A 19,742-nucleotide genomic window follows, 5' to 3' on the forward strand; every position below is an offset into this window, starting at 1 on the left:
GTACATACTTTTAGTGCATAGCGACTTGGGACGCAGCATCTCTCTTTAATTGAAACAAAAATGTGAGACATGTCACACAAAATGTTTTTGGTTGTTAGGTTTAAAAATATGAAGCAATGGATACAGTGTTCAAAACGATGGCAAAACTATTAAAACTTCTTGGTTGTTAGTACCGAACATGTTCAATGTGATGAAGTCTGGTGACACTAGTTTTTAGGGCTGTCAAACGATTAATCACGATTAATCGCATCCAAAATAAAAGTTTGTGTTTAATATTTGATCATAATATTTGTCCGTGTACTGTTCATAATAATTTTGTATTCATAAGAACATTCAAATACATAAATATAGAAAAAGAAAAATATTAAAATGAACAAACATTTATAAATAATTTAAATTAAAATATGATTTAAATATAAATAAATATATAATTTGATCAAAAAAAGATTTCCTAAATATTTATACAGTTATGTGTATGTGTTTATAAATACAAAATTAATATCCACACTACACAGAAATATATTACATAAACTTTTATTCTGGATGCGATTAATCGCGATTAATTGTTTGACAGCCCTGCTAGTTTTAAAATGTTGAATTGAAACATTACAGCAACTCAAATCAGACATTTTTCATATTTAAATACTATGCAAAATGAAATGCCAGACAATGCTATGCAGGACACACAATACATTAACACAACCTCACAAGTCTCTACAGACAACATCACCCATCTGCAACACAATCTTATGAGTTATATGTCAATTCAGTCATATTCACATACAGTTTTTACACATTTCTCCTCCATATAATATCTGTACATGGTGTTTATGTATTTAACGTGTGAAGACACTTCTGATTGTGAACTAGTGTTAAGTGTTCTCAAAAACAACAACACAGTAGATGATGATTCATTGATAAATGTCTCTATGAGATCATGGAAACGGTTTGATTCAGACACGCTACTCACAGTCTTTCCCACCCCACGAAACAGTCGCACACATGCTCCAGTAAGCCAACGCACAACAACAACATGCCCGCATCTGATCACATACAAGAAAACACGACAGCAGAAATATTTACACACCAGATCGACCGGACCGATGCGCTGACGTTCTGAGCTGAAGACACATCTCTGCTGAGAAACCAGACGGATCTAACACCAAGCTTTCTGCCGGCGCATTGACAGAATGTTGTTTTCCATTCTTACATAAGTTGCCTGATCCTGGATGAAAGCCCACCCCCGCCTCCCTCAGCCCACCCCGCTTGTGATGAGTCTCGCCCTCTCTTGATAGGGTGCATAATTACAAAAAAAATGAAATACTCCCCACCAGCAGTTCACACGAGGAACAATAACAGATAAACAACCAGACGGACACGAGGAGATCTGGGGTGCGTTTCCCAAAAGCATCGTGAGCCAACTATGGTCGCAAGTTCCGTCGTTCCAGCATAGATCAGCGATTTAAGTGTTTCCCAAACACCATCCACGTTCCAACGATCAATCGCAAGCAGCATCGCAAAGTTGCGTGGTTGGAACTACAGGTCTAGACCTGCGGTTAGAAGCATCGTTCCTTATTACTATGACATGTACTATGACAAAAGCTTGCATGCATCAAGCTTTTGATCAAAGTAAGCAAGCGACATGCAGTGCATTCCATATCCATCATTCTAAATATATACAAATTAAATTCGACATCTTTTAGTTTGTCAAGAACATAGAAGCGCTGTTTTTTAAAAGTGCGCATGCATGTGATCTGCGTGCTCTAGGACCCTGGGGAATTAATTAAATATTGTGAAATAAAACAACAGATATTAAAATAGGATAACAAAAGTAGTCCTTGAATGCAATGTGTGTTATTTACAGCTATATAATAGTACAGCATACTACAATTTGGGACATTCTATTTTCAAACACTATTTAGGACGGATAGTATGCGAATTAGGACGCAGCACTAGTGTAGTTTTATTCATATTTAGAATTAGCTTTCATGTTTGTTTTTGTATACTTTTTAGATTTGTTATATTCTTTAAACTAAATATTATATCATATAATTTGACTTTTGTCTTAGTTTAAGTTATAAATAACTTTATAATTAAAAACAACAAAATAATGAAATAATTTTAGTGCCTCCACTTAAACTTATATTGCCAAGACGACATTTCTAACAAACAAAATGATATAACCACACACACATATAAAACTAATAATAATAATATGTTATATTCACATAGCGCCATTCAAGAACCCAAGGACGCGTCACAAAAAGTTACACTCATACAGACCAAAAAGTCAGCTTAAACTGAAACTTAAGCTGCAAAAGAACAATTTATACGGGATGATTCTCCCTTAAAATAAAAACCATCCTGTTTGCATGCGGCACATGCAGTGTAATATCAGCGGATGAATGGAGACAGCTGACGCAGGTTTCAGCATGCTAATGTGCATGCAGCCGTTCAAGACGGTGAGAAACTTCATTCAAGATCAAAGCCGCTCTCAAAACCACACGTCTGTCCCTTCACCCTCACTCGATGCATATGTTTAAAGCGCATTACGCCACGCTGAACGCACTGCAGTGACCATCAGTATTCTGAACGCATGGATGGAGGGAACGTGGACGTGAGGTTACACCGGGGGACGTCGACGGTTAGAGAGAAGCTTCATGTGCAACATTGGAATGTGCGAGATACTCACTTGATGTAGCAGTCACGTCCATCTCTAGACGACGCCATTTCCCAGCCATTGGAGGGTCCCTGGGTGGGCGTCCAGCTGCCTTGAGTTGACGGAGGACCGCTGGAGGCTTTGGTCCTGTGGCTACACGAGAAACACATGAAGATGACGGTCAGGCTTCACAGACGTATGACAGAACAAGATTCAATCCCTTCAGACCGTTACAGTGGTCACCTGGCTTTGTATGCATTTCTATACTTGATATTATAGAATGTGCAATGTGATATATAACCTGACATAGATGACATAAACCTGACATAGACGAAAAGAGATCCACTGGTAGGTTACTGTAAACAATGTGGTGAAATCAAAACATTTCTGTTTGTCCTGATCCGAGAAACATCAACACCGGCCCAACCAATAAGGTGAATTTAGGGAAAACATACACTGTAAAAAGCTGTAATTTTACACAAATGATCCTGTTATTTTTTTTACAGAGAGTCCACGTAAAATTTCACAGTTTTTTTCTTCAGATTTTTTTATGTAGTTTTTAAAATACAGTCAAAAACCGACAGATAATTTGTGATATTTTCTGTCGGTTTTTGACTGTATTTTAAAAACTACATAAAAAAATCTGAAGAAAAAAACTGTGATACAGGGGGAAATGTAATTTTACAGCTAGCAGTTTATTTACAGTTATTTTACTGCACCCCAGCTGCCAGAGAATTTCTGTTTTTTTAACAAGATTTCTTTTTTACAGTTTATTTTTGAAATACGGTCAAAAACTATACAATTACAGAAAAAGACAACAAATTTACACGAAAAATGTGGAAAACAATTTAATATATTATTACTTATATTCTATAATTTTACAGGGAAAAAAATATTTTATGGTATATTTCCGTTTTTCAAGTTTACAGAAAATTTCTGTTTTTTTACGGATCTGTTTTTACAGTGTACATGTACATAAATGATGCGTTGAGCACTTTGGCCCGTTGCTGCAGTGGTGCCGCCATATTGTTATCTGTGTATGGATATTGATCCAAACAGCAGAACTGTGAGGATATGATGCCGAGACTGTGAGATATAAGAACATCAGCACACATGTGACTGTAGGAGGTTTTCCTCTGTAGGAGGATTCATTCAACTAATTCCGTTATGGATCCACACGAGTGTTAAGATGGTCGCGGCGCATTCGTCTTCTGTAAGAGCCATGAAAATGATCTGCAAATGTCTGATTATCCCAGCGGGACGTCTGATCACAGACTGAGCGTTACCACTCGACTGCAAGTCAACAACAACTGAATATACAGAATAAACTTCATCCTGTATAAAAAAAATTACATCGTCCAAAAAAGCGCTAAATTCAACAAGTTCAACCAAACACAACTTCATGTTTTAAAGGACAGATTTATAAAAAATACAGTCATGCATTTAGAATGAAAGTCCTCTGGGTTTAAAAGCAAAAATGTGAAGTTTGTTTTTTTCCTAAAGCACTTACATGAATTATTCAGTTCAATCTGTTTATTATTTAAGCTGTAAAGATGTTAAATCATCTTTTTGAGGTGGGAACACGTCTCTAGATGAATGAACTTCTGATGACACGGTTACTGACGTGGTGGGCTCATCTTCTGTTAACAAACATTAAACAACAAATAAAATCATGGATACTCAGAAAAAGTCCATCAGTGATTCCATCACACCTCTCATATAGCACCTCTCACTTTTTGAGAAATATAATATTTGTAAGATTATTGTCATCATAAGTGCGTTACTGAAACTGTAATTTGTGTATTTAAATTCAAATCTTCGATGAGCAACAAACCTGAAAACATCACATTCCTCTAATAAGATCTACAGTGATATAATGCCACTGAAAACACAACTGAAATGAATCATACAGTATTTCATACTGTATAATATGAGAAAATAATAAAGTATCTCATATTATAAAATACAGTATAAATGAACCAAAGGCACATCTGGATGTAAACAGGATTATGATCTTAACTGAGCTCAGTTCTCTCAGATATCAAACCCATCTGCTGAATGACGACAAAACAAATGACGATTCTTTACAATGTCATAAAAGTCACAGAACAAATTAAACTGGAAAAGCACAAATTTGCTCATTTACTCAGACTGTGATGAGAAGTGGCTTCAGTTTTTATGACTTTGACACAGTTCTCTGCATTCATTATTTAGAAGCACTTCTTATACGAGACATTGTGTCTGTATGTTAGTTATGTAAGCTTTAGAAAATCCCTGAAGGGTTGAACATAAGATGATGATTTAACCTACTGTTTGCTCATAAACTAGTCACAGTGGTTACATGTGTGCGGAGGACCATAATCCTTATGACGGTTATTTTACACTACTGTACATAACATAAATGTTATTTAAAAATAAATGCTAAAAATGCTTTATAGTGTAAAATATCGAATATATTTCAGACAATAAAGTTAACTTATTTTAAATTTCTCTCATTTGGAGCCTGATGATTAAAAAATATGGACAATTAAAATTGGGCACAGTAAAATTCTTAATGTAAAACGCATTAAAAGCAAATGGATTAAAAACAGCGAAATGTCCATTACAGATGTGCTGAAAATTCAACTTTTACTGGTACCGAAGGAAGGTGAAATCATTATCAATCCTATGTCCCTGTTAAACAAACATCAATATTCAAAAGTGTCTTAAAATGCAAAATGAGAAAAACAAAAAACGCACGAGGTGCGCGACGTGTGTAAACGACGTGTGGATTTATTTTGTTATTGACATTCTGCAGATCTTCTGCTTCTGATGAATTCATGAACAAATTTAACTGCAGCTGAACAATAATAAGACAAGAGAAAACACACAACATACAAGATCTGTTTCAATAAATGAATCATTAGCAAGTATTTTCCTCTCATCTGAAGTCAACTGAACACATTTCTTTAAAGGTGTGATGAACTGGGCTTGTTAATTGTTTTATACTGTTGTATGAGGTCTACTTATGTTGTTCGCGTGGTTTTTACATTCAAAAGTCAATAAGTAATAGGCTATTTTCTACCCGGGTTTTGAGGCCGGCTCTACAAATGCTCGGCTTTAATGGGCGTGCCGCATTGAAGACTTGGAAGTTAACGCCCACTGGTATGATTGGATAGCAGTTTGCGTAGTAAACTTAGTTGGAGCCTTCTGTGAATTAGAGACGTAACGTTAGGTTACACATTATCAGGACATATCAAGCGAGCTCTGACAAAGCAATAGTGACGCATAGTACCATTTTTTTTACTCGCATAAGATCGCTGCGCCATTCCTATCAGATCCAACATTGACGGTACAGCACTGCTTTTTCATTTTAGTCTCCACAAATCCAGCGTCGACCTGGGCCTTGTTCACAAAGGAATCCGCGGTAACGTTTTACCCACTTGAGCTGTAACATCTTTAAAAATAAACTACTAATGTGCATAATGTACTAATGTGCATTACTAATGTGGGAATCCGAAGGAAGGTTATGCAGCGACTGTGTTCTTCCACAACCAGGCACTGCACAATATTTTGCGATCTTTAATGCCATGTTTATCGCTTGCTCGCTCTATCCTGTTCCGGGCAACTTCAGTACTGTCATGCGCAAACCAGTGGGCGGGGCTAGAGAAGCAGTCGTTGATATTCTTCTGTGGAGGCGGTGTTCAACCTATCATAGGTGCATTCCAGGACTTGGCGTTCGCTGGGCCTGGTGTCAATAACAGATGTCATTTTCAGTTCTGACACTTACAGGATGTTCGCTTACAATACGATTACCGCTTATATAACAAAAGCTTGGGTTAAAATTGATGTCTTAATTCATGACACCTTTAATAAGCAAATCACGTTCATGTGCTGGACAGGTTGACAAACATGTTAAATGAAAATCATGTCATTTTAAACCTGTATGAGTTTCTTTCCAGAACACAAAAGAAGATATTTTAAAGAATGTTGATCATCAAACAACACTGAACTCCATTGACTTCCATTGTATGAACACAAAACCACGGAGACATTTCTCAAAATATCTTCTGTTGTGTTCCACTGAAGAAGGACTCACACATACAGATTTACAACCGCATGAGGGGGAATGATGCCGTCAGTTAGAATTTTGGCTGAACTGAGAGGGTTTTAGGCCTGTTCGCACACAGAACTCTCAACCCAAAATAATGCGATAAAAATGACTGTAGGAGTAACAATATTTATAGCACTCAAATCAAAGGGTTTTCATTGTGCAGACTTCATTAAAGTCGCTTCAACACCTCAACATACACATCTACCGAGTAGAATACCAAACAAATACACAACATGTTCAGAATATCATCCCTCAAGAAAACAATACGGTAGAATACTGTAGTATTTACTATAGTCCTATCTACTATAATGCTTTGTAACCTAGTAATTATTCAAGTACACAACAGTATTTGCTACAGTTGGCTATAGTTAATACAGAATATAGTATACTACAGACATCCCCTGTAAACACGTCTCGAAATATCGAACTATACTCACAACTTCAGCTGCCGGGTGTGAACTGAACACTGAATTATCACAACGCTCTTTCAACATCATTTTTCTCTGACGGGATGTTTCTCAACTCACTGCCGCCGCCTCTTTTCCTCCATCATGCTGCTGTTTTTAGGAGTAACTGTACCGCACAGAGAAACACAAACCACTCAGCAAACTATCAATAAATGATGCTCGCGCGGCACAGGATGATAGTACACTAGCGAGGGCGCTCGAGCTGCACTATTCATGAAGTGCACTAAGCGGACGAAGCATTCAAATATCATGGAATATTCATGATTAAAGCTGTAAATGGAATCCAGAATATTCACGTACCTCAAAATATAAATACGTGACTGTAAATGACACAAGAAAGTACTGGTCATCCGCTCATCCAATCAGAATTTAGAATCTGACCCTATTGGTTTAACAGTTTAGTCTTGTGATTTTAACCTTCTTAATCATGCATTATGAAGTGATACTTGATTCGCATCCAACATTTAAAAAATTAAAATAAATAATGACATGAAATGAATAAAAATTAATTTGTTAAGCCCATCCAAAACATGAACGTTTTGTAAATACAATCAGAAACAATAACTGTGATTTATTTATATATATATATTTATAAAATGACTCCTATTGTGATGTATGATGTCTGGTCACAACACTCACTCGTATTTCAAAAAAATCTTATAAAAACCCCCAAAAAGCAGTGATGCAGAGAGATAACATGTCATTTGGTGATATCACTATAAAACACAAAGCACAGATGTACCGGTCCATAACAAGTGAAGGAAGCTGCTAAACTGGAGTGTGTTGCCATGGCACCTCAATTGAGTCCAGTTTGAGTGTGTGTGTGACTGACAAACAAATAAATATCTTGTATTATTTACTAATCAGTTTGACATATTTTCTATAATGTAATTTAGTGAAGTTCACACATAGAAAAGCATTTATTAGTGGTGCTTTTGCAGAATGCAAAGCATCACTATTACTATTGTGCATACTTCTTATAATTTTTCTTGTTCTACTTTTCTTTTGGCACGTACCTCGTCCAGCAGTGTTTTACTGGTCCCTAATCGTGTTAGCATCGTGCTAACAAACATGCTTATCTTGTTAACATCATGCTAGCAAACAAGATAATGTTGTTAGCATTATGCTAGCAAACGTGCTAATCTTGTTAGCATCATGCTAGCAAACGTGCTTATCATGTTAACCTCATGTTAGTAACATGCAGATCATGTTAACATCATGATAAATCATGGTAATTTGATGTTTAAACTTGATATTACCATGCGAGTTTTGACACGCAAACACCACTCACATTTTTTGAGGAAAGCAAAAGTGTAAAATCTTAAGAAGTTACTAATTATGCTTAAATTAAAATGTGCAACGCTACAATCAAATCTCTATACTATAAACAAGCTAACTACACTGACTGCCACTATAGACTCCTATTGGATGGAAACTTGTTAGTGTAAATTAACAAATTTGTTATTGTATTGAAAATATAATCTCCAGCAACACAACTCGAAATTTACAAAAAAAGTATTTGAAAATTCATTTGTGAATCAGTGTTAACAGAGTTATGATTTCTGTGTCTGAACATGATGGATCTAATGTTACTTTCCCGTGGCTCAGTGGTTAGCAGGGTGTAACGATTCACTCAGCTAACGATGTGATGCGATTCACGATACTGATCTTACGATACGATTCATTCACGATTTATTGTTACAAAATGAGACAAATTAGGAATTAACAACTGCCCTTTTATTATTTCTTAACTGCTGCACGTTTCTTTGTGAAAGAAAACTAATTCCAAATTGTATTCTAAATCAAATAAAAAATGAATAATACAAAAATCTCTTCAAAATAAACAAACTAAGACATTGTATGTGCTTTTATTGAATTTTTTTACATTTAAGAAATATCAGCATATCCACGTTTTCCAAGGTTGCAGTGAACACAGCGGCCCCTGCTGTTCAAAACATGTACTGCGATTCAAATAATATCTCAACCGGCTTGAATCATCACATAATATAATCGATTTTCAACCGGCTCACGGTGAATCGTTACATCCCCAGTGGTTAGAGTGTGGCACTAGCAACGCCAAGGTCATGGGTTCGATCCCAGGGATTGCACATATTTACAAATGTATAGTATAATGCAATTCGCTTGGATAAAAGCATCACCCAAATGCATAAATGTAAAAGTAAATGTAAATGTAAATGTACCGTCTATTCTCAGGTCATGAGTGCTTCTGCTCAACTGTGAAACGTTTCCTCTTGAACAAAACGGCCATTATATAAACGATACATTTTTAATATGTGGGCCTATGCCTCTATGTAATTACTTCAGCTTTTTTGTTTGCTCAGTAGAGGAACACACAGTGGTAACATTCCAACACGCACACACGCGCGCACCTGATCCTGATCTATGTTCACATCATGAATAATTCAGTCCAGCCGCTGCCGTGAGCTGAGACTAATGGAGAAACTCATCATGTTCTCTTGACTCCGTCAACTCGAGTCAGGTTTCCTAAAGCCCAACGAAACGCTGAGGACATGATGGGTTTGAGTCCCACAGAACATGTGCGTCAACTATTTAATTCACAAATGTATGTAAAATAGACATGACCACGTTATTCATAATATCAAACAGTTTTCTTGGGTTGAATATGGAGCAAATACTGAAAAATACAAGATTTCAGTCCACATTTTTGAGAAAGCAGCAGAAAACAAGCGAGTGAGATGATGTAAGAGATAAAATCCCAGTCCAGGGTTAAATCACATGAAAACGGATGATTAGAGATGAAAATGAGATTGTCTTGCTACTGCAAACAGGCTGTTGGCAGGTAATATGTATTTATTCCCAGAAGAATCCCACTCATGTTTTAAAGGGCCAGTTCACCATAAAAAACACTTTCATCTGTGAGACGCAAAAGAAGATATTTTGAGAAATGTCTCAGTGGGGTTCAATGTTGTTTGATTATTAACATTCTTCAAAACATCTTCTTTTGTGTTCTGCAGAAGAACGACACTCATACAGGTTTGACATGACATGAAGAGGATTTTTTTCTTTTTAGGATGAACGATCCCTTTAACTCTTCTGTTACCCACCGCAGACTGTGAGAAATGATTTGACCAGAATCTAAACTCATCTGAGCTCATGGATTAAGAGCTTAAAATAACAACAATAACAACACCATCATGAAAACACCACGGCACTGTTTGATCCTTCTCTTAGGTACATTGCCTTCATATAATGTGTACATGACAGAATGTACATGACATGTTTCTCTGTCTGATAATGACAGTGAAGACACGGAGACCGTCATTAAAGCGCCGGAGGAAAACACAGCTCATCTGCAAACCCTGAGCCGTTCCTGCTGTTATCTGTGAACATTATCAAACCCAGAGAATCCAGCTACACGCACACACTTCAGCAACTCTTTTATTTATCCCTTATACTCCCATTGAGAAATCATGTCCTCCTCCATGAGACCCAAAAGGGTTGCTCGATTATGACAAAAATCATAATCATGATTATGTTCGCCAATATTGAGATCACGATTATTTAACACGACTACTCGCTGATAGGGCTGTCACAATTATTAAATAATCGTCTCACCGCAATTATTTCAAATAACCGCAATGATTAAATCCTTAGAAAATAGGGTGATGTGAAGCATTTTACATCCACCGTCCTTGATCTGCACTCACCGTTCCGTTCAAATAACATTTCTTCATGATTAGAGTTGTATATGATTTGTACTTTTTGTGTTTATGAGTTTTATTAAAGTGATTCCAGATTTGCTGCATCCACACAGCAAGACGACATCATCCTCATATCTCAGTTTTTCTGTGAAGACAGTCTTTTCTGTTAAGGTCGCTCTATAAGGAATGTTACTAGTTATTTACAGAATTTTTATATTTCTTAATGTATATCTATATTTTATTAATTTAATAAATAAATTGTAATTAATCATTAAAATTTACAAAGCCTTTAAACAGACAATTTATCGCCATAATCGCAATTATTTAATAGACAATTAATGGTTAGCCAAATTTCATCATCGTGACAGTCCTACTCGCTGACTTTTGAAACAACATAGAAAAAATGAAAACGCTTGTCTTTAAAACTGTGAATTCAACTAAAAAATAAATGTAAAGAAATAGCACAGCTGAGCTGCTGTAAAGGAAGGGGGTGCGCTGTGGATTTATACCACAAGAAAAGAGAGGATTCTTGAGAAAAATAATGCGGCACAATAAAAGTTTTACTTCAATTATTTTGTTTTTGTAATTGTTGAAGGCCAAAATTGACAATCACGATTAATTTTCGATTTATTGCACAGCACAAGATGTAGGGTTGTCACGATACCATAAACATGTTACGATCACGATACCAAGTACTGCGATGCTTTGTCATGTTCATAATTAAAATCTACAAAATAGACCAAAATTCCTTAATACACAGATCTAAATGAAACTTGTATTTGGTGGACTGTATTATACTGCGCACTACAATATTTGTAGTATTATTAATTGTAGTAATTGGATAAGTTTTAGCAAATACTGTGGTATACTATAATATTTACTGTGGTAAGATTTAAAAACACTAGTGTCTAGTAATTTTAGCAATGTTTACTGTTGTAAATACTAAAGAACATTTTTTTAACATTGGAACTAATTCAATCAATGTACGACAAATTGCATTTATAGCAATGCTTATAAAGGAAAATGTTAGGCTCACTTTAAATGTGACTAAAATGGCCAGTAGGTGGCGGCAATTTTTTTGTGTCAGTGAATCATTCAACCAACTCATTCAAAACAGCTGATTCATTCAAGTGTCTTGATGAATGACTCACTGAATCACTATATCGTCCGAGTCGTTCAAAACAGGGATTCATTTAGGAGAGAAACACGCAAAAAGACAGATAAAAGTGTTCAAATGAACGTTAATGCGCATATGCAACATTAGTTACGGCACTATGATACTACTGTTTAAAAAACAGAGCGGCATCGTGGGAATCGCATCTGCTACCGGTACACCGTGCAACCCTAACAAGATGTTACACAATTTAACAAATATATAAAACCAACAACACAATAATTCATACAAATCTGTTACAGATCCAATGTAACGTACCCTATATTTCCAAGACAAATCAATGAGACCCGTCAATCTGACAAATAAACTAATGTTCTGTGATTAGACCTGCTGTGTCATTTTTTTTAAATGCTAACCAAAAATATAAAAGTGACATTTTCTTATTTAGCTCATATAAGGTGGATAATTAGTGTCAGATTTTGACTTTTTTATTCTACTCAATTTGTTCACATTCACTCAAATTACTTTCTAAGAAAACATTCATTATGTCAAAGAAGATGTAAATGTGGCTATGTTCTTCATACTTCATTATTGCAGTATTAGGGGCTGTGTCCACCGAGGCATTTACGCCTGCGGCCGATGTGTTTTTTCAATTGTTTTTCCGCGTTTTTTAAAAAGTCATCAGTTCAGCGCTGGTGCTATGCATTTTCCCCACGATCAGCGCCGGCGTTCGACCGGGCGCCCAGAGTTGAAAAGTGCTCAACTTTGGGCAGAACGCTGCGCCTGCAGCGGGCGTTTTCAGCCGAGCTCCTGCCGTTTTCAGCCGTGTAAATGCTCCTCAGTGGACACAGCCCCTTAAACCTGTAAAATATTTAACAGCAAAGTGCATCACACAACAGTGATTATGAAATGTCCTATCATGACAACTGTTTGACTGAAACGTGCATATTTCTGAATATTGTGGTAATGAAATATTTCAAATCTGACTGCTTATTGAAGTTCAAGGTGAAAACACACATTGTAAAACAGCAAAGCACATCAATATTCCTCGCACACTTCGCTCTCGGCCGGTACGTCCTGTACTTCTCATGCCAACAATGAACAAAATTTTAACCCACTGAACAGATCACACAGAATGACAACAACCAGCACTCTTCTCTAGATCAACTTTAACAGATGGCTCTTACATTTCAACAACATCTATAGAAATGAATCTATCAAAATCTGTCAAGAACATGTCACATTTTACCCAAAATAAAAAAACACTCACAAACTTTGGGATGCACCGATACCATTACCATTACCATTACATAAACTAAAAATTCTGTCATCATTTACTCCCCCTCATGTCATTTCAAACCTGTGTGACTTACTTTCTTCTGCAGAACACAAAAGAAGATATTTTGAAGAATGTTGTTAACTGGACCCCATTGACTTCTATTGTCGCACACAAAACCAATGCAAGTGAATGGGGTTCAGTTAACAACATTCTTCAAAATATCTTCTTTTGTGTTCTGCAGAAGAAAGTAAGTCACACAGGTTTGAAATGACAAGAGAGTGAGTAAATGATGACAGAATTCTCCTTTTTGGGTGAACTGTCACTTTAATTGTTTGAGAGATGAGAAAGATAATGTGCATTAGACAGCAGCTGCTGGACGTTTGTGAACATCTCTGCCCTCAACATTAATAACAGCATCAAATAACTCTCACAACCGTTTGATCCTGAACACAAACTTTTAGAGATTCTTTTCTGAAACATTTTACAAGGGCAGCCTGTTCACAAAGTCAATCTTCACTCAAACTTCTAACCGCAGGTTGTTGTTCTGCACTGGTGTTTTGTTCATTTCTTCGGTGGAACACAAAAGGATTTTAATTTTTTTTTTGAAGAGTCCCCACAAGCTCCGAACGCACAAACAACTTCATAAAGGTATCAGAAGCCCAGCTGACAGGAAACGTTCTTAAAACTTTCACTAGTATTCGAGGTCTCTTATAAGTTATAAAAATCATTCTTGCAGTAATGATATAAGAGCATTTTATCAACATTATCAGGGCTCTAGACTGCAATTAAATGGTCGCATTTTGCGAGTATTTTTCCTGCCAGTGCGACAAGTTTTTCTTAATGGTCGCACCGGTGCGACTGCCAAACTGATCAATATATAATTTTTGCTTATTATACATTTAATGCGCAGAAATGTTATATTGCGCAAGCTGCGCATTCAGTCACTCATTTTCGTCTCCCCTCCTTCAACCATTCGCTCATCTATCAGTGCCCCGCCCCCAAAGACGTAATTGGCGGGTAAGAGGCGAAGGACCGAAAGAGCAGACGAGTGAAGCGCTCAATCTTGCAACTGAAATAAATATGCAGAATACAAGAATTTCCCCTGCTAAGGTACAAAACAGCAACGATAACCAGATGTGTTGTGAGTATTGTATACGTGTGAAGCTAATGCAGGAAACACGTGTTTAAACTATTGTATAAAGATCTCTAACAATACTGCAAAGCATACAAAACGTTATACATCACGCTAAATACTATTTATTTGTGAGTCGCTATTGATAGAATCCAAACGTGTATCAATGCAGCTTTCATGAATAATCACTAAAAGCCTTCAGGTCTCGCGGGTTGTTTGAGATGCGCGCGCCCAGAGAGTCAGAGCACAAAATACTAAACAGAGTTCTCTTTCACGCCTTCTTACTCTGAAACGGACATATTAACACAAAATATCGTCAAAATTCCCATATTAACAAGAAACCTTGTAAAAGTATTTAGTTTCGTGACCAAACAGTTGGGAAACAAAACACGTGTTCCAGTATATTGCGCGAGCTCTTAAAGGGGCAGCAGCATAATAAAGATCTCTGTTTATAATGTTCATCAAACAACAACGGACGGGCCCAAAAACACTCACTGATATTAAAGGAATTGTGTTCTCTTATAGGAGTCGTTCACAACAAATAAAGGAAGAAAGTAGCTTTAAGAAAGATGTGCTTTAAATATGGTAAAGTGTTGAAAGAGAGTTTACATATACAATAAAAATAATTCAATCATAAACAATGATTTGTATTAATTTCGAATTGATTTATTAATGTATTAAACACATTTTAATGAAGTTTTAGTGATTCTTTTTTCTTATCTCACCCCATGACTCTGGTGCTATCAAATTAAGGGCTGGTGCCACCAACTGAATAACACTCTCTCAAGTGTTAGCCTAGAGCCCTGATTACATTTCTTTGCTAAAAGTTATAAAAACATTAAACATAAAATGTTACTCTAATATAGATAGAAGACCGTTTAAAAACAACCAAAACTTCGTAACTTAACAGAAATGTTTTTGTTAGATGAGAAACTATCCTGTGAGATTCATACAGATGGGACACTACAAGTGGGCGATTCCGTGAAAATCTCAACCTTACCATGAAGAGAATAGCGTTTTTACTATACTAACAGCAAAGACATCACTACTGTGTGTTTCTAATACCCATGTGATGTCTCTCTTCAAGTTTTTGAAGCATTTGTAATGCAAAATGTCACATCCATAACGCTGGAATTGCCCATGTCTCCTGAACCCACAGCCGTTTCATTATTGGACCTGAATGGAGACATGAATGAGATTTCAGGAGTCATTAAGTCTATTTTCAGGTGTTTTTGGAGTCTGACAGATAAACTGCTGCTTCTGTCTATAAAAGTGCTGCATTGAGATTCTTGACATTTTTAAGAGTGCCTACAAGAACTTTTCTCCACTGTGTTTCAATGTGAAAGTGCATTTATTTGGCCAAGAACAGCTCGACGTGAATCGTCTTCAGTCTCTACACATGGATGAAAGCTTCACGTGCACTTTAATCTTCAGAAAGCCTTCTCTCCGGCTGCTAAGACACGGAGAGAGAGAGGCTTGAATTAAACATGGTGCTTTCATAACTCTCCAAAGTGCTTCTTTTAACACACTGCTTAAAAAGAAGACTGAGCACTCGCTAACCTTCAGCTTTTCTTCTCAAACTCTGCTCTCAACGGAAAACACACATACTGACGAAATATACCTATGAGATGCTTTGGATGAAAGCAGCTGCCAGATGCTTAAAGTCCCCATGAGCCGGAAGTTGCGATCGTTTTTACTTCCGTATTTTGACGCATTTCCGAGGGAAATGGAATTTCGAATGAGAAAAATAGTGGGCGTGGCTTTCGTCTTTCTCTGCGATTTGATTGGATGTATAAAACAGCTGTTGCATTTTGAAATGGAACTGGCAGCAGACGGACAGTTGAAGGGGAGGAGTTAATGGATGCTCCGCCCAAGCCGTCTACCATACCTCATTTAAGTGATGGATAGTCATTACAGGAAGGAAGTGCATTTTCTGATTTTAACTAGGGCTGTCAACGCTAACGCGTTAACGCATGCAATTATTTTTTTCCGATTAACTCATTAAAAATATTTAACGCAATTAACGCAGCATCTGTTTGTTTTGTCATCCTTTGTCTAGGTTACATAATATAATCATGCTCCTATTCGTTTGCAGGCTTTTAAATCACTTAAGCGCGGTTTGATACAGTCACGCGCTAAAGGCTGCGTCAGTGAATCTCTGTCAATCTCTATTAGACAGCACAGCACCAGTATTAAGTTCTCTTTCGTGCTTGAATGAATAAAACCGCACAAAATTATGACAGAAAGCCCGTTTTGTCTCGCATTTTCGTAAGCACAGACTTCAACGTGTTAAATAAAATTTTAAATGAACGCAAAGAGTTGTGAAAATGGGAGTGGCGTCATCTGCATAAAGAGACTCTTAAAGGGGCCGCGTTCTTAAAGCTACTGCTGTGACTCCTGTCATTAATGTTAGTCAAAGAACAATGTGTTTTGTAGCTTTAATGAGAATTCTTCTGTATTTAATTTACAATTTAGCATTAAAGAGTGTTTAAGTGTTTGAGAACTTCTATAAAATTTCTGTATATTTCCTATCTGTTAGACATGATAGCTCTCAATTGTACTTTTGAATGGCTATAATTAATGTTAAAATAAATAAAAAAAGAATCAATTTAATAGAGACATCAGTTACAGTACTAATATCAGAATGTTGGCTTTCATTCATAAAATGATGCTGTTAAAGAAATCTGTTGTTTCTACATTAATTTGACGATTAAATGTGAAATTATTAGAATGTAAAAGTATATTTTAAAACATTAATGTTCTGTGCGATTAATCGTGATTAATCACAGAAAAAAAAGTGAATCAGATACATTTTTTAATCGATTGACAGCACTAATTTTAACTAAAGATTATGAGGGCACACGAATTTTAAAAAGAAAATGACCCACATTGATAAACTATTTACAATAAACGCTGCAATATTTCATGAAAAAATAGGCATTTTCATTTTTAATTTCACTAGGACTTTAAATGTACGTAGGCTTAGTTAATAGATGGATTTCTTAAAGATTTATAAAGTTCGTTATGATTCACACTGTCCCACTACATTTACATTTTTAATAAATGCTGGGTGTTAAGAGAAAAGAGTGAGTGTGGTTATGCTGAAATCGCAGTATTTTCTGTATAAATGCATCTCAGTTATGCGACAGTCAATGCACGCCTGCTGTCATCGCTCCGCTTCTGCTGCGTTCACATGCTGCGAATGCGCGTGGTGTGAAACGGGCCTGATAAACGCTCTTCTGTTCAACTTCAAACGCTCCGGAAGCCGTGAAACCAACCAAACTCTGCTCTCAACAACGCAAAACTCTTCGACTCCTCTATACATACAATCATTGTGATGATGTTTTTATATAATAAACGCCACAGCTGCGCTGATGCCCCCTTTAAAGCAAGCCGGCGAGATGGAGGGGCCAATCCTTTAGGAGGATTAGCTGGGATAAAATCAAGCGAGCCAAATAGGTTATGGAGGAGGTTAGACTGTCATAGGATGAAATGAGTTTAACCCCCCCCCGGCAATACACAATGAGCTCGGCTTCTATCAGATGCAATGGTATGGATGAATGCAGATGAAATGGAAAATGCTGTTTTAAAATGAAGAGCCCGCGCCGGGCAACTCATGAGGAGAGCAATGTGTACAATATTCGTGAAAGTTTGAACTCTTCAAAAAAAAATATTCTGCCACATGTTATAGTGTCTCTATCCATGAAGGTGAAACAGATTTCATCACACCAGTAGATCGTCTACGCCAATTAATCAACAGACATTCGCCCATTTTGAGATTATCGCCATCAGCCAATGTATGCGCTAGGTAGATTAACAAAAGTGTTAATTTGAGCCTGTTCCAAACGGACAGATTAGTCGAAAGATGAAAAACACTTTCTGTTTTCAAATGTTAAACGTCAATTTGAAGTATATGAGGAAGGACATTATTAATCGATGATGGACTGTTATAATTTATTGGATTTAGCTCATTGTCAGTGAATCAATTTAAACACAAATTAATTTGAAAAACTACAAAGCTGCATATAAGAATCATTTGATAAATCAACAATCAGTCAATTTATGGACCAATGAAATATTCATATTATCAACCATCACTTCTGAAAATCAACCATGGTTTATTATAGTAAAAGTGTAGTAGCCATATTGATTGGCTTAACCACAGCTTTACAAATACCATGGTGAAACCATGATTAATTTGTGTTTACCAGGGTCAACTATAGGAGCCATGTTTTTGCATTTTGCTTTGTAGTTAATAAAGCCACTGTTTATTTTCATAATGCATATTTCATGTGTAGATATCTGGACATTTTGAGAAAGCCTGTTTTACCAATTAGAAGAAGTCTGGATTAAAAAACTTTTTAAAGTCATCATAAAATGATTAAAATACAGACATGTACGTAAACCACAAAACTACCATTTTCATAAAGTTGTAGGTAACAGATCAGCTCTCCATCACTTAGGTGTGAAAGAACGCATGAATGAATGAATGAAGAGAGAGACAGGAAGATTCCACAAACCCTGACATCACCACGACACTACAGTGCAACACGTATGACCACCGACACGCAACTGACATGAGCTGCGTGTTGTAACATCTCTCTCTCTCTGATTGTTTGACACACGCGTGAACGCGCTTTAAAGCATTCTAAGCACACGAGAAAGTGCGAAATAATGCATGAAATGACTGCGGTTGTTGATGCACATCACATTCACTCACCCCGCCAGTTTGGGCATCCTGACAAAGCTGAACACATCCATGACGAGAATCCGCTTCCAAACGCGAACTCACTCCGATTCCATCCTGGAGACGTCTGTACGACCGTCGAGGGTTAAATCGGCTAAAAACGCGATTGACCACGGAGAATTCCTCAAGTCAGTGCGATTGCTCACCCGGTCTCGTGCATGGCGGAGTCTTGACTGCGCGCGCCGCCGATCCGCAGCAGCGCCGTTTGCGTGAAACGCGATTCGGGTTCTTTGGTCTACATCCTTCAAATCCCCCTGATGCCCGCGGTCAACTTTATTTAATCCCCCATCGCGGCGGGAGCAGCATTGAGGTCGTTGAGCGATGGACGGGAGAGACCGAGAGAGATTGAATGGAGGGGAGGAGAGATGGAGCGCAGGAGGAGCAAATCACAGCTGACAGATGCTCCATCTAATATGACATGTCCACATGTGATGAAGACTCTCGATCTCGTGCGCAGATGAGCAGCGTCACCCCCGTGATCTCCTGCGGAACGCACCGACCACGGTGGACCCAGAAGCGCGTGGGGGAGAGCGGAGGAGGAGCAGATAAAGAGTGGGAGGAGTCGGCT

The 19,742-nt window shown here is 37.1% G+C and overlaps 1 protein-coding gene across 3 annotated transcripts in view; it reads right to left on the bottom strand.

Moving 5' to 3' along the window:
- The window catches only part of frmpd4 (FERM and PDZ domain containing 4), a 51,528-nt gene that overhangs the window by 22,599 nt on the left and 9,187 nt on the right, over positions 1–19,742 (bottom strand). The window contains exons 1-2 of one of the 3 annotated variants that reach the window (XM_057335726.1): positions 19,148–19,649; positions 2,693–2,812 (exon numbers count right to left, since the gene is read on the bottom strand). In XM_057335726.1, coding sequence (XP_057191709.1) covers positions 2,693–2,812; positions 19,148–19,188 — 161 coding nt within the window. In that variant the 5' untranslated portion in view covers positions 19,189–19,649. Of the gene's footprint in view, positions 1–1,087; positions 1,225–2,692; positions 2,813–19,147; positions 19,650–19,742 lie in introns of those variants that run through there. The other 2 variants (XM_057335727.1, XM_057335729.1) reach the window with 2 other exon arrangements.

The sequence above is a fragment of the Triplophysa rosa genome, linkage group LG6 (assembly GCF_024868665.1).
Source record: "Triplophysa rosa linkage group LG6, Trosa_1v2, whole genome shotgun sequence".
Taxonomy (NCBI): Eukaryota; Metazoa; Chordata; class Actinopteri; order Cypriniformes; family Nemacheilidae; genus Triplophysa; species Triplophysa rosa.